The sequence below is a fragment of the Dama dama genome, chromosome 20 (genome assembly GCF_033118175.1).
Source record: "Dama dama isolate Ldn47 chromosome 20, ASM3311817v1, whole genome shotgun sequence".
Classification (NCBI taxonomy): Eukaryota; Metazoa; Chordata; class Mammalia; order Artiodactyla; family Cervidae; genus Dama; species Dama dama.
The window spans coordinates 17780522-17796141 of record NC_083700.1 but is presented as its reverse complement, the minus strand read 5'-3'; the positions used below and the strand labels follow the sequence as shown (position 1 = coordinate 17796141).

The window sequence follows — 15620 nt, the reverse complement described above, 5'->3', positions numbered from 1 at the left end:
AAAATAGTGCTGGCAATAGCATATTTATATAATGTTGGTATAAGCATAAATTTATGGAGCATATTTAGGGGACTATAGAAATACTAATTAAAATGCAAATTCTACAAAACCATCTAATTATAAAATCTATTTGTTCAATTTTTTTTTCTGAACAAGCACTTGTACAGTGCAAATGCTATTTAGAAGACAATATTTCTTAAAAATATTGGAAACTAAAAAAAATACTGTGAAGAACAAATAGGGTCTATGTATACTTAAGGGAACTCAAGCCTAAGTTTTTTGTTCATGTCAGTAGTTTTGCTTCTTTGTTATTCAGTCGTTAGGGGCTGTTTGTGTTAAATTTTACTTGTCCCTCTTCCTTTAAGTACCACCCAGAGGTTATTTTAACTTGACCACTGTGCTTGGCACAGAGTAGATGCTCAATAAATGTTTATGACTAAATGAATCCTTTTTCTGTCTCATTTTCTTCTCCTATCAGAGCAGGTAATAAATGCTTACTATTTACTTAAAGGGATTTTTGGCAGAATCAAAGATGCTTGCAGAAATCACTGAATAAAAAAATACTGGTTCTCCTGTTTCTCTGAGGCTAGGGCTATCACTCTCCTGGGGAGGCCCAGGAAAGAGTCCTTCTCTTAGAATCTCCTGGACAAGACTCTGCCTGCCAGGGTCCTCTAAATCCCATACTGGAAAGAGGATGTACAGACTTTCAGAGAATCTCTGCTCCTTGTCTTCCTCATCAATTAAACAGCTGGGAAGGTCTGAGACCTGCAGACTAGGTAGCACAGGAACCCAGCCAGGTTCAGGCAGATGAACCAGCTCAGAGAGACAAGAATTAGGTTTATGAGTAGAGAGTGATTCTGACAACGACAAGAGTTACCCAGACCAGGAACATTTGTGCAAATGGTGGCCTTTAATACTGAGAAAGACCATGCAGAGTGACAGCATAGGACCAAACCTTCAGAGGGTGGTACTGAGCCAGCCTCTCTCAGGACCCTAAAGCCTGATCCCATAACAGAATAAATCAACTATTTATTTACATTTATATTTGCCCTGGAAACCCAGAGAAGGTCCGAGGCCTAGGACCATCTATCTTCCTTTCCTCCTCCCTCTCTTCCTACTTCCTTCTCACCTTCTTCCACTTTCCCAATTCTTTTCCTTTTTCTTGCCTCTCCTTCCCGCTCTACCCTGCTTCCTTTCTTTTCCTCGTTCCTTTTCTCTCCTTTTTTTTCTTCTCCATATTCTCCCCATTCTTCTACCATCTACCCATCTCTACCCCTCCAAGCCCCATTTGCTATTTCTCCCCTGCCCAGCCCCTCAGCCCTGCCTTCCTCAGATTCAGTCTCCAGGCTTAGGGTGGAGAGGCAGAAAGGAGTCGTCAGCCCAAGGAGCACTTGTTGGTATTCTTCTTGTCACAGGTTTTCAGGTCAGTGCTGGGGGGCTTGTTGCTGTTTTTCTAGAGGGAGAAGGTACAGGGCTCAGGGTGAGAATGGCTGGCTGGGGCCATTAACTAAAGGAGATCCACCCTCACAGGCAGTATTAGCATTGTTCCCCTCATCAGTTTTTACCCCCACCACACACACACTCTCACACACCCGGCTGTACTTAGCCCAGCACAACCAACTCACCAATCTCCGGCCTCCTGACTTGAGTAAGATGTCCCGTGCCAGGGAACAGAAAGCCTAATAAGGAAAGGCGAGATTGGTGAGGATAGGTTGAAGGGGAGCATAAGTCTGTCTTCCGGTGCTCTTTGGGGGGTGAAGGATGGGGCATGTCTCACCTCATCTACATTCATACTGGATTTAGCACTTGTCTCAAAAAATCGGATTCCATGCTCCCGAGCCAACTGCATGGGAAGAAGTGGTAAGAAGAGAGTTGGACAAAGGGCAGCGGCCAAGTCCTCTGTGATCTGGCCTTACCTGGGCCCTCCTGGCCCAGTTCTGGAACATTGCCCAACCAGCTCTTACCTTATCAGCCTGCTCCTTCTGCACCTTCCTCTTGGCCTCCATGTCACACTTGTTCCCCAGTAAGAGGCGCTCTACCCCAGCCGAGGCATTCTGGGAACAATGATAAGAGTAGAAGCTGGGTCCTGCTCATTTTCACAGGCTCCTTCATCCTCTAGGTTCTACCCAATTCCCCCACCTCTCTGGAACTGTCCTCACCTCTTTGATGCTCTTCATCCAGTTCTGAATATTCTCGAAGGATTTCTCATCTGTGATATCATATACTAGGATAATGCCCTGGGGAATGGCAGAGTTCACAATGGAGCCTTGTACCATATGCCCCTCTTCAGGCTTCCCACTGCCCTCTAAGTGACCCTGTAAATTCTATCCACAAGACTAATCACCAGGCCACATGGGGCCCTCTGCAACCCACACTGTGCCCCTCCCCATTTTTCTCTGCCCCAACTCCTGTCCCTCTGTAGTCGTACATTCTATTGCATCATCCCTTGTCCAGAAATATGCTTCATACCATGGCTCCACGGTAATAGGCAGTAGTTATTGTCTTGAATCGCTCTTGGCCAGCTGTGTCCCTGAAGGGGTAGAATATTTCATGGGGTGAGATAGAGGGAAGAGGTCTCCAAAGAGAGAATTCCACTCCCATCCCCTAAGAATTTAGCTTTTGTAACAAGGAGTGTTGAACAGAATCAGGAAAACGATAAAGGGAAACAGGGATAAGAGACTGTTTGGCTGATACTGAGCGAAGTAACGGCTGAAGAGACAGATGTTTTATTGTTTACTCTGTGCCAAGCACTGTGTAGAAATCATTTTATGTCATTTTACCTAATCTTCACTCTATCCTTCTGAGACATGCTTTACTGCCTCTATTTTACAAATGAGGAAACAGATTTAGAGAAGAGAAATAACTAATGAAGTTCATTCTGTAACAGAACAGGATTGAACCACATTCTCCTCTTGTCTGTTGTATCATAATGCCTCCATTAAGCCTCTTACCACTTGACACCCTCAGGGTCTCTAGTTTCCTCAGGGTAGTCAGGTCAAACCTCTACTCTTGGCTTTATGGGCTCTCCAGTGGACAGACAGTCAAGTCTTACTTTTGCTACTTGCTATTTAACTGTTGAGAGCTTGTTTCCACATTATAGCTCAACAGACAGTTGAGCTAACTAGACAGTTGCCAAGTTCAGAGGAGTCTCTGGGTCCAGGACAGGTAACAGAATTACAAAAAAGTTGAAAATAGTTGAGTGAGCAGGAAGAGAGATTTTTTGAAGTCCTGGGGGATTCACTCACCAGACTTGCAGTTTGATCTTTTTCCCCTCTATATCCACAGTGCGGATCTTGAAATCAATTCCTAGGGGTGGAGAGGGTACACTGAAATAAAGACATGTATGTATGTGTACGTGCAAGTGTGTGGTGAGAGGGACAGGAATGGAGCAGTGCAGAAATTCTGCAGGGAAGGCACTTGGGAAGCAGTCTTGCAGGAAGTATGAAACTACGGGGATTTTCTCAAAGCTGTACTTGCACAGCAAGCGTATTGTTTTTACTTAGATCTTATAGACTTTGTGGGAAAGAAGATGAAAACTCTGCAAGGAGGCTGAAGGCCTTTACGGCACTTCTTGGGTCCACTCAGCCATGCCAGCTGACAACTCTCTCAATTCAATCTGTCTCCCACAAAATATTACTTTCTAATTTCTTTTCCCTTCTGTTTTCTTAGAACCCTCTACTCTCCATTATCCCACGTAGCCTCCTGACCCTACAGGGTGAAGAGCAAGGAAAAAGGAAACTGATACCAGTCCCTGTGAATTAATAGTATGCCAGGCTTGGAAACAAGAAAATCTGAGTCTAAACAAGATTCCCCTGAGACTGAAATATGGTATAGGGATATTTTCCCCTCCACTTTCTAACCAGAATTGTCTTGAGACTCTCCTGGTCTTACTTCCCAGGCCAGAGGAGGTTAAGAATGATGAGGGGGAGGAGAGGAGACAATGTTCTTAGTGGAAACTTGTGTACCTCCCCCGAACCAGTGAGGAGCTCCAGGGAGGAGGCTGAGTCACCGGGCTGACTCAGAGACCCCAAAAGTCCCCTCAGTCCCACCTTCCTTACCAGGCTGACTGCATATTCATGATCCCAGTCCTTGGGCCACTCTCTAGCACACCCAGCCCCTCTGTGCCACCCTCCCCAACCACCTAATAAGTTGAGGGGCAGAGAGACTGGAAAGTAGATGGTAAGGCGGGAATGCAGTGGGAGAATGTGTAACTCAGTTGGGACAGAAAGAGGCTGGCAAAATTGGGAGACAGATGATCAGGGAAAAGGGGATACAGGAAATGTGGAGAATGGATCAAGAGTTCTAGATGGATGAGGGCGGGGGAAGAGGAGCTGAGAGGGAAACAGACACGGGCTCATGTGGATTTGTGGAGACAAGGGAGATAGGTGGTACCAAGAAAATAAGGGGCTGGCACAGGCAAAACTGAGGAGTAATCTGGAGGTCTCAGAGAGGTTAGAAGTTTGGGTACCATCCTGAGATATATAAGGGGGATGGGTCTGAGAGAGAGGTTGAGGGACTGGAGTCCAGAAGCCTGACACTAAAGCAGGCCACTAGTAATCCAAGAGCCTAGGAATGAGGGTATGGGGTAGTTGGGGATCCAGGATATGGCCAGTGGGCTCACCGATGGTGGAGATGTAAGTGTTGTTGAAGTTGTCCTCTGCAAAGCGAATGATCAGACAAGTCTTGCCCACCCCTGAGTCCCCGATCAGCAGCAACTTGAAGAGGTGGTCGTAGGCTTTGGCCATGGCGGACACTGGGGGTGCCGGGAGAGGGGTGGGGAAGCGGAGGGCACCAGTAGGCGGGACTGGAGGGTTGGCAAAGGGAGCGGGCCGGAGCCCTGGCCAGGAAGTTTTCCTCCCTCTCCGCCCAGGCTCTGGGAAAGAGGAGAGGCGGCACTCCTCTGGGCCCCACCCCGTGCCCGCCCATCTCTTTCTGCTGGCCTCCTCGGCCAGCCCAGCCTCCTGCTCCCTGGGCTTTCCCTTCCCAGCCAACGCTGGCCTGTCTCCCTAGCCATTTTGCAGTTTTTTGCTTACTATCATCCCCCTCTTTTGACTTCGCTCTTCCAGTCAGAAATCAGAGAGGCTGCGGTGAAGTGGAGGTTTAATCAGAATGACCAGAGGAAGAGGAATTTTAGAGGAATTCGGGGGAAAGGAAAGTTTGGGGGAATAAGGGTGAAGGCCAGTATAACACAGGAGTTGGCAAAAATTGGGGACTGATTTTTGAAAGGGGTACTCAAGAAAAATAGAATCCTTCTGGGGCAGTTCTAGAATTCTGGTGTTACTGTTCCAAGCTCTTAGTTATAGAATTCCAACTCCTTTTGAAAAAAGCGGGATGGCTGGAGTTGGTGGCTATTTGTTGAGTCAGTCTGCCCCCTGGTGGAACAGAGTAAAAATTAAAATTAATTATACTATAGAATCACTTCCACACTCCCTCTCCCAGTCTCCAAGCCCTGACCCTAACCCTAACCCTAACCCTAGATACATTCTGGAGCTTCATCTTGAACAGTCTTCCTTCTGGGAACCTGTGTATGAATTCTCTGACAGGCCAGCTCAGGAAGACAGAGATTGAGACTACAGATGTCTCGTGTCATTCTCTTGATGAGATGTGGATCTTTTAACACAGTCTGGAGGCAGTACTCCTAACACACTAATGAACAGACTGTGAATGTGTAGCCTTGGCAACCAGAAAGCTGAAATATGGAGAATATGGCTACACAAAACCAACTTTATCTTTACTTTGGAAAAAATATTCAAAATATCTGCTTTTCTAATAGCAGGTCAGTAGAATAGTCCTTCTATAAACATAGTGTACTGGTTATGAAAAGACATCTTTGGTCACTCCAGTTATCCTTGTCATACTATGTGCCAGTGTTTGTCCCTCTCACACACAACTACTTAATCCTCTTTTATCCTTTATCTCACCACCCATTATGTCTTCAAGTTGTATTACAAAACCTGAGTATTCTCTACTTCTCCCCGCTGGTCAAACCATCTCTCACTAGTGCTTTAAATTATTCTTCAGTTTTCATGGATTTGTCTGATAAAAACCTATTGGTTCTTTTTCATTTCATCTTATTTTGTCTGAATCTGGACTTTTCATCCCAGCAACAGACTATTCTTTTTCACCTCTCTAAATTGCTGTTGTTGTTTAGTTGCTAAGTTGTGTCTGATTTTTTTTTTCCATGTCTGACTCTTGTGACCCCATGGACTGTAGCCCGCCAGGCTCCTCTGTCCATGAGATTTTCCAGGCAATAATGGGAAGAGTGGGTTGCCATTTCCTTCTCCAGGGGATCTTCCTGACTCAGGGATTGAACCCATGTCACTTATGCTGTTGGATACCTGCTTTCACTGGAACCTCATCTCCACAGTACTCTCCCACTAGCTCTCAGAGCTTCTGCAATAATGCCTTTGCCCCCCTCAATTATGGTAGGCTCTTCCTGGTCTCTGGTTTTGTATTCACAAACTCTTGCCTAGAATGCTGTTCTCCCAGATTGCTGCTTGTTTAATTTCTTGTCTTTCGGTGTGCGCGTGCTCAGTCGCTCAATTGTGTCCCACTCTTTTCGACCCCATGGACTGTAGCCTGCCAGGCTCATCTGTCCATGGGATTTCCCAGGCAAGAATGTCAGAGTGAGTTGCCATTTCCTCTTCCGTGAGATCTTCCCAACACAGGAATCGAAACTGCATCTAGTGCATTGGCAGCTGGATCCTTTTCCACTGAGCCACCTGGGAACATGTCACTTCCTCAGAGGTTTTTCTCACCCATCAGTAGTGTGCCAAATCATACAGAAGGCTAAGGGAAGAACTGATGCTTCCCCCCCCCCCCCAATTATTTTTATTAGTTGGAGGCTAATTATTTTACAATATTGTAGTGGTTTTTGCCATACATTGACATGAATCAGCCATAGATTTACATGTGTTCCCCATCCTGAACCCCCCAAATTGATGCTTTTGAACTGTGGTGCTGGAGAAGACTCTTGAGAGTTGTCCCTTGGACAGCAAGATCAGACCAGTCAATCCTAAAGGAAATCAACCCTTAATATTCATTGGAAGGACTGATGCTGAAGCTCCAATACTTCAGCCACCTGATGCAAACAGTGGACTCATCAGAAAAGACCCTGATGCTGGGAAGGACTGAAGGCAGGAAGAGAAGGGGCGGGGCCAACAGAGGATGAAATGGTTGGATAGCATCACTGACTCAATGGACAAGAGTTTGAGCAAACTCTAAGAGATAGTGAAGGACAGGGAAGCCTAGCCTGCTGCAGTCCATGGGGCTGCAAAGAGCCAGACATGACTGAGCAACTGAACAGCAACAGTAGTGTGCTGGAACCAATTATCACTGGCTCATGAAGACAGATAGTGCTTTCCAAATCGTGTTTAATAATGTAACATTGGTTATGATGAAACTGGCCAAGCTGAGAGTATTTTCTCCATTGAAATTAGCGAGGACGACAAATCAGGGCTTCCCGCCATAAAGCCAATGGTTAAACGTTTGCCAGCGTATCCTTGACAAGAACTCACATCCCTTGTCCCATTCTATTCCTTTGGAATTAACCAGGTCTCCATATACCATTTGAGTCATCTTTGTTCCTCCTTTATGACAAATGGACATTTTAAACCTTTGATCATTACTGTAGAAGATAATGATTTGGTCTTTTTTTTTTTTTCTTTTCATTCTCTGCCCAGAGTGTCAGTGCTGCCAAGATTAGAAATCTTGGAAATGCACTTCTGATAAAAATGTGGCGGAAAGGATGTGGGAATGTAAAGACAGAATTGTGAAGATTAACATTAAAAGCAGTCCGAACAATACAGAAGTGACTAATGTAATAATTATTACAGAGAAAGATGGAAAGGAGAGAATAAAATTAACAACGGTTAGTCCTAGAAGTAGGCTGAAAGTGCGGAAAAGATGAGAACTTACTTTTTTTTATATTTACATTACTGAATTGTTAAAAATGGGCAAACTAAACCAATTGAAAAATAGTAAAGGAAAAAAAAAAGAAAAAGAATAAAGAAATTTAACAAGTCACAGATATGACTCAGTCTGTTTTCCTAACCAGTTCCTGCTGTTAAAGTGTAGCGCGAATTTTAAAAAATGTCTATTTACTCCTTGACGGGGACCAGACACTGACCTTAAGATACCAAGCTCACTCTCTTAACATGGCGACTCATCTGAGTCCTGTCATTTAGAGACCTTCCCAAAATGGCAGCCCCTACTTCGCCCCAAGGCCCAAGACCATGAGTGAAGGACCTTCTCAACATGGCGGCGATAGGCCCTAACGTCATTTCCTGCGGGACGGCGAATTTAAGGATCAGGATTTCCGCTTCCGCCCTTTTCCGGCGGTGACGACCTCCTCACGAGAACATGCCTGTGAGTTCCTCCGGCTAGGTTTCCGTGGAGATCTCGTTCTTCTGTCTGCACGCTCCTCTCACGCTGATTTGGGATCACAGAAGGCCCTCATTTGCCCTCCGCACTTCCCAGGACAAGTAACTACAGGGGCCGCAGAGGCCAGCTGGGACCCGTGCATGGACGGGAGCGGAGAGGCAATAAGATGGCGGCCCAGCTGCGCAGACACCAGGGGCGACAAGGGGCGAGCTCTCCCCGTTATGTGGCAGTGTGGGCTGTTTTCGATCATCTATGTTCACCATTGGTTTCTAAATCTCTACATTTCTGCCTCTGTTAGCTCGCAAAGGATCTTCTTCATCCCTCTCCAGAAGAGGAGAAGAGGAAACACAAGAAGAAGCGCCTGGTGCAGAGCCCCAATTCCTATTTCATGGATGTAAAATGCCCAGGTGAGGAGATAACATGTAGTAGTGGGGAAGGCACTGAACCCCACGAGTTGAAAAAAGGTATCCGTGAAGCCCTAATGTATTCAAATTTGAATGTTAGAGATGAGTAAAATTTTGCATTTTAGGAGGAGTGATCCAGAGAGAGTCCCCTTCAAAACTCTGTGTAGACCACAACCCTTGTGTTGGGAAACACTGCAATGATAATGTTGGGCTTCTGTGGTAATTTATGTACTTAATTCCTGGGGGCAAAGGGGTAGATATGTTGACCAGTTACTGAGCATCTCTCCTCACCAAGTACAGGATTTTTTCTCTTTGACTTTTGAATAATTTTTTGGATGATGATGATTGCTCAGAAAATCCATAGTATGGGGCACATGGTCGAGGTTGCTTTTGAGTTGACTTTGATGTATACCTAGAGCCAGATAATCAAGTTTAGATTAGGAAAGTAAATTCCAAGAATTTTCATAGCATACTTGTTTTACAGTTAATGCACGGCAGCATATGTTTAAGTGAAGAAAGGTTTGGGGAAAAAAGGGTAACTCGTTGATGTTTCCCCCTAGGATGCTATAAAATCACCACCGTCTTTAGCCATGCACAAACAGTAGTATTGTGTGTTGGCTGCTCTACTGTCCTCTGCCAGCCTACAGGAGGAAAAGCAAGGCTTACAGAAGGTAAATGGTTTAATGTAATTTTTATACTTTTTTCCCTTATGTCTTTCAAATGCATAATCGGGAAACATTCATCTCAAAGTGCTACTGTCTAAAGCTGGGTGGATGGGTGATAAAAGGGCTTCATATGAGCTGAATCTGATGTCTGGTGACTAGGGAGAAGCTAAAAGAGTTGAAGAAAATAGAGATGTAGGTTTCCTATGGGTTAGAGGCATCTTGTTTTGTGGGGTTCAGGCAGGGTAAGTAGGCTGCTGTCAGTTAACCTTTGGAACTTTTTTTTTTGGCAGGATGCTCTTTCAGACGGAAGCAGCACTAAAAGCACCCTGTATCAAGATGAACGGGAGACCATCCCAATAAACAAGTTTTGGATACATCCTGTTTATTGTCTTGTTTTACTGCTAGGAAGTTCCTACCTCACGTATTCAGGGGCAACCAGAAGAGTGGATTCTAGAGTCATTTGGGGCAAGTAAGTGGCCAAGAACTTAAAAAGTCCGTTTGGGACATTGCTATCCCTAGGAATAAATCTGCAGAGCTTGATTAAAAACTGGAATAGTATGTAAATAGGGTATTTCCTTTCACTTTTATGTTTTCTTAGAATTAAGAACTGACAGTTGATACATAAACGCAATCCAGCACACCACTTTAATATAAAACAGCTTAAGATCCTTTATTTACAGTTCTCAGAAGCCTTGTTTGGAGGCGTATGAGTGTAGAGGTTGCTGCTAGCACCTGGTCTGGGGCTAGAACTCTCCAGTCCCCTATAGTTAAAGACTTATCCAAGCAGAGGTTAGTGTCTTATACTCCACAGCCAGTGTTGCAGCCGATTCTGGGCTGGTGGGGGTTGTGGACTCATGAATGGAGGGGGAGACCGTCTGGATGTGTAAGAACCTAGAGGTAAAGGAGGAAAGGAAATAGAAGACGGATGAATAAAGGTGAATGAGGGTGGTACCTGAGTTTTTTTGAAGATAACAGATGGTGATTCTTTACCTGACTGTGTACCTAGAGTTGGTACGTAAACAACTGGAACTGCCTGTATCTTGTTTAGGAAGGCATTGTATGCTAGAAAAAGAATAAGAGAGATGTCAACAAGGAGATCTGTTTTCACTAGAGGAAGGCCTTAAGGGTCAAGTCCGTTCTTAAGTATTGCTATAAAAAAAAGTAATGCTTCAAATTAAATAATTCTCTATACTTAACAGGAAATTTTTATTCAGTGATTTTTAGAGGTATTCCAACTTTTGGCTGAAAGATGGGAAATGCACGTGTAGATGACGGTATGTGTTATGTTGCTTGAATCACCTGTCGCTATGTATTTGAACAAAACTAGTTATAATTTAAAGTTCAGCAGTGATTTCCACTTCTGAGTGGTAGCTGTTTGCCACATGAAGTTTATTGCTTCTCAGTAAGTTGGGTAGGGCAGGTAAGTCAGTTTCAATTGCATGTCCCAAATTAGATGTGATATAAACAGCTAATTTTCATCCTCATTTAGTTTGTGAAATAAAATGAAGGCAGTTTCCAAGTCTAAATTCCACGGTGCTGAATATAAGGACTCCTTACCTAGAAAGAGGAAAGCTGTTGATGCCAGCACCACAAAGAGGGTAAAGAGGAGAATCTGGTAAGAACCTGCGAACTTCTGGAGAACACCTGAACCGTCACATTGATCTACGCATTGGCAGAATAAAAGAAGATAGTTTTTTTAATATATCCAGGACAGATGTCGCATTTAAAAATTGTATGCTCCTGAGATGTCTAGCTTAAGCACTCAAAACTTAGCCCTCTGGGAAATTCTTTTTGTTTCTTACCAGAGAAAAAGGGGTGAACAGCACTTGGTGCCTCTACCTTTTTGGCTTTTTATCATTCTTAACATAATAAACTACAATTCTTGAGCCTGCCTTTTCAGTTTGCAAAAGAATGTTTAAATTCTCTGCCACTGTAAAATGCCTGTTATCTTTCCTGTGTATTTTAACTCCAGGTGACATCCTTCAACTTTTAATCCCTCTAACCTGAAACAATGACCCAGGAGCCACTTGTCCTTTTTTATTCAGCTGTCATTTCTAGGGAACATGATTTGTATATAACTTTGTCTTCAATAAAAGTTAAGACTTATGTCTTTTGAAGCATACTTTGCCTTGGTTATTTCGAATTCTTCAGTGTCTAGAAATGAACTCTTCCTGCCTCACCAAATTGCCATTCCAGATAAACTGTCACCAGGCCCCTATACATAGTTCCTGTTCTGCAACCCTTGTATAGGCCCTCTCCCTCTGGGCTCTTAACTGCTCTTAACCTCTCACTAAACTGTTGCACAGCTGTTTAACAACTTCACACTGTTAAACTGCTTTACTCTGAAGAATAATTTGAGGTTGCTTGTACTAAAAGAAAAAAAAAGGGCTTTGCTGGTGGCTCAGATGGTACAGAATCTTCAATGCCTGGATACCTGGGCTTGATCCCTGTGTTGGGAAGATACCCTGGAGGAGGGCATGGCAACCCCCTCCAGTATTCTTGCCTAAGAAATCCCATTGACAGAGGAGCCTAGCAGGCAACAGTCCATGGGGTCACAAAAGAGACATGACTGTTAACCATCCCACACAAACTTGGCATCATTTCTGAACTGGGTGAAGGTAGTCAGGATTTGTCAGAGCTAAGTCTTGCTTCTAGGATTACTACCATTTACTGATTGATGCACAAAGATTTGCTAAATACTTCTGGATTAAATCAAACTTTATCAAAGGGCTTAAAACAGGGCAAGAAGTATTCTTTTGAAGCTGGTCAACTCATGTTAAACTGCATTCAAGCTTGGTCACTAAGTTGTGTTTGACTCTTCATGGACTGGGGCCCGCCAGGCTCCTCTCTGTCCATGGGGTTTTCCAGGCAAGAATAATGAGAGTGAGCTGCCACTTCTTCCTCCAGGGGACCTTCCTGACCCAGGGATCCAACCTGAGTCTCCTGGTGGCTCAGTGGTAAAAAAAAAAAATCCACCTGCCAAGCAGGAGACCTAGAGGAGATGGCAACCCACTCCAGTATCCTTACCTGGAGAATCCCATGGACAGAGGAGCCTGCGACACTGACTGGGAGCCTGGGACAGTGACTAAACAAGTTATGAGAAGGCTACCTGAAGGTTATATAGTTATAGGGTAGGCTTTGAGAGTAAAGATCCATGTCCCAGCTAGTTTGAATAATCTTGATCAAGTGGCTGAATGTTTCCCATTAATTAAATTATAAACTAAACTGTAATACATTCTTTTTGCCTCTAGATTAAAAATAGGCCCCCCACCCCGCCATGCTCACCTGCACCAGACTTAGCTTTCATAGCTCTCACTCTTACAGCCTCACTTTGACTGGTGAGCACACAGGAAATGTTGATGAAGACAGGTGATTCCATCTGCTGGAGGGATGTGAAGTTGACTACTCTTACGGGGTAAATGGCCAGGCCAGGTGTGAGTGAAGAGTGCCTACGGCCAGAGACCACTAAAACTGGGGAGCTGGGGAATACCTTGGAGAAAAGAAAATGGAACTTGTTTGAAAAAAGAAAAGTCAGTTTTGTGTCAGTACATTCCAATCATATACAGTAAGATATCTGGATTTCTAGTTCTAGCTAGCTGACAAGTCACTTTTTCACACAGATGTGTTGAAGGGTAGGGGAAGAAAACCATCTGTATGAGAATAATATAGCCTTCAAAAGTTTTTAGCATTCTAAAACTGTCAGGATAGTATTGGTGGTGTGTGCGTGTGTGTTTGTATATATATATATATATATATATATGTATTTGTATTATCTTCCAGACAAGGCTCACGACTTAGATATTGGACTCTAGGAGCCCCCATGGCATTATGAAGTGGACAGATTTTCTGTTTTAGGAATTTCCTGTGGTGAATTTTTTTTTTTTTTTGTGGTGAATTTTATCAAGTGGTTCAGTATCTATTCCTTTACCCTGGACTAAAAATGAAAAATCTCATTTTCAAAACCGATCTGTTTTGCTTCAGTCCTTAACATACCTCTAGCTTCTCTAGAACTCTATCCACTCCCAGTACTCTTAGCTCCCCGACGTCTTTTTTGTGGCTAAGAACCAGTTCTGACTGGTTGATGTAAAAGGCTGGGATGAAAGGAATAAGGATTCTTTGCATTCCATTCTTGCTACGCTCACTGACAAGTGTGGCCCGACCGTAGACTGAGGTGTCAGCGGTGCTCAGGACCTGGAGCAGCTCCTCTGACTGGGGGCGAACCTTGATCAGGCAGACATAAACCCCTGAAGAAAAGAGGAAGAACTGAGCAGGAACGTTAGAGGCCCTACTTAGTCAACTGGATTAGGGTAGGAAGGAAAAATAGTTAGCATGCAAATTCAAAAGGAAATGAACTCAGTTTTGAGTATTCACTATTAGCATACTGTTGGCCTCTATGAAGGAGTTTACCAAAGATGAAACAGTCCCAGGGAACCCATAATTGAACTTAAGGTAAGGATGCCATTACTGCTTAGTGAGCATGTCAGGGGATATTAAATAATGTAGTATAAGTGAAAATTAAGGGGATATAGGATGAAGTAGTCAGAGTTGGTGAGATCAGTAAAGGGTTTGTGGAAGAAAGGCAAGCTTTGAACATGTTTAAGCACTTCTCTATCAAACCACCTCTTCATGGCCTTATTTCTGTTGATAATATTGTTTTTCTAGTTACTCATGGTCAACGTTGGTTGTCTTTTGACACCCTTTCTTTCATTCCTATATCCAAATCTTGCTAACTCATCCTTTGAAATATCTCATATTTGACACCTCTGTTAGTATTTCCGTTACTCCAGCCTCGACACTTGTCAATTCATGCTTGGATCACTGCAACATAAATTGCATTTGCTAGTCTCCTTACCTTCCATTCTTATCCATTTTGTGTACTGCCAGTATATACTTTAAACTTAGTTTTGAAAACTTTTCCAGGGCTCTGTATTGCCTGGAATGTCCTGTTCTCTTCACATCTACCTCAGTCGTGGTCATCCTTCTACAGGTTACTTTTCCTATAAAACCTGACTCTTAACACCCAGATTTGATACAAATACTCCTTTCTTTCTGCCATCTAGCATCCTATGTGTATAACTAATCAGCCTGTGCAGTTCTTAGTTCTGTTTAGTTGCTCAGTCATGTCCAACTCTTTGCGACCCCAAGGACTACAGCATGCCAGGCTTCACTGTGCATCACCAACTCCCGGAGCCTACTCAAACTCATATCCATCATGTCGGTGATGCCATCCAACCATCTCATCCTCTGTTGTTTCCTTCTCCTCCTGCCTTCAATCTTTCCTAGCATCAGGGTCTTTTCCAATGAGTCGGTTCTTCTCATCAGGTGGCCAAAGTATTGGAATTTCAGCTTCAGCATCAGTCCTTCCAATGTATATTCAGGACTGATTTTCTTTATGATTGAATGGATAGATCTCCTTGCATTCCAAGGAACTCTCAAGAGTCTTCTACAACACCACAGTTCAAAAGCATCAATTTTTCAGCACTCAGCTTTCTTCTCACATCCATACATGAATACTGGAAAAACTTTGACTTTGACTAAATGGACCTTTGTTGGTAAAGTTATGTCTCTGCTTTTTAACATGCTGTCTAGGTTGGTCATAGCTTTTCTTCCAAGGAGCAAGCGTCTTTTAATTTCATGGCTGCAGTTACCATCTGCAGTCATTTTGGAGCCCCAAAAAATAAAGTCTTGACAGGCGAATCCCGTCGGGGGCAGGGGGGGCCTGTGGGGGCTCAGTCTTCCAGATAACGGGTGGGGACAGCGGCTGAGAGTGCGAGGAAGTCGTTCCTTTTCTGAGTTGCTCTCTTCCAGGCTTGGTCCAGTTGTTATCATGACCCGTGGAAATCAACGAGAACTTGCCCGCCAGAAAAACATGAAGAAATCCCAGGAAATTAGTAAGGGAAAAAGAAAAGAACATAGCCTAACTACTTCTCAGAGGAAGCAGAAGGACTCTGAGATCATGCAACAAATGCAGAAGGCAGCCAATGAGAAGAAGTCTTGCAAACAAGAGAGAAATGATGACTATTTGGAAAACCTGGGTGCTATTGCTAACTAGGTGTATCATAAGCTCTGTGATCAAGATTTCATAGAGTGAACAGTCAGTACATATGTTATATCCTTATAAAATTATTTTAAACTTGTCCTTTCAACCTGACTTACTGTGATGTTTCAG

At 43.8% G+C, this 15620-nt stretch overlaps 3 protein-coding genes across 3 annotated transcripts in view; 1 reads left to right on the top strand and 2 right to left on the bottom strand.

Annotated features, from left to right (window-relative positions):
* Positions 1 to 891: 891 nt before the first annotated feature.
* Positions 892 to 4871, bottom strand: RAB13 (RAB13, member RAS oncogene family). Its single transcript, XM_061120752.1, has 8 exons — positions 4622 to 4871; positions 3246 to 3306; positions 2470 to 2530; positions 2160 to 2237; positions 1965 to 2054; positions 1778 to 1843; positions 1626 to 1679; positions 892 to 1453 (listed from the first exon to the last, which is right to left on the bottom strand). The coding sequence occupies exons 1-8, from the start codon at positions 4743 to 4745 to the stop codon at positions 1376 to 1378; spliced, it is 612 nt and encodes a 203-aa protein (XP_060976735.1). The 5' UTR covers positions 4746 to 4871; the 3' UTR covers positions 892 to 1375.
* A 3442-nt stretch (positions 4872 to 8313) lies between these two features.
* On the top strand, positions 8314 to 9832 carry RPS27 (ribosomal protein S27). Its single transcript, XM_061120747.1, has 4 exons — positions 8314 to 8367; positions 8681 to 8789; positions 9347 to 9457; positions 9742 to 9832. Exons 1-4 carry the CDS (start codon positions 8362 to 8364, stop codon positions 9768 to 9770), a joined length of 255 nt encoding a protein of 84 aa, XP_060976730.1. The 5' UTR covers positions 8314 to 8361; the 3' UTR covers positions 9771 to 9832.
* A 380-nt stretch (positions 9833 to 10212) lies between these two features.
* The window catches only part of NUP210L (nucleoporin 210 like), a 95689-nt gene continuing 90281 nt past the window's right edge, over positions 10213 to 15620 (bottom strand). Inside the window, exons 36-40 of the mRNA XM_061168415.1 lie at positions 13445 to 13695; positions 12737 to 12941; positions 11009 to 11113; positions 10442 to 10513; positions 10213 to 10342 (exon numbers count right to left, since the gene is read on the bottom strand). Coding sequence (XP_061024398.1) covers positions 10242 to 10342; positions 10442 to 10513; positions 11009 to 11113; positions 12737 to 12941; positions 13445 to 13695 — 734 coding nt within the window. The 3' untranslated portion in view covers positions 10213 to 10241. The remainder of the gene's footprint in view (positions 10343 to 10441; positions 10514 to 11008; positions 11114 to 12736; positions 12942 to 13444; positions 13696 to 15620) is intronic.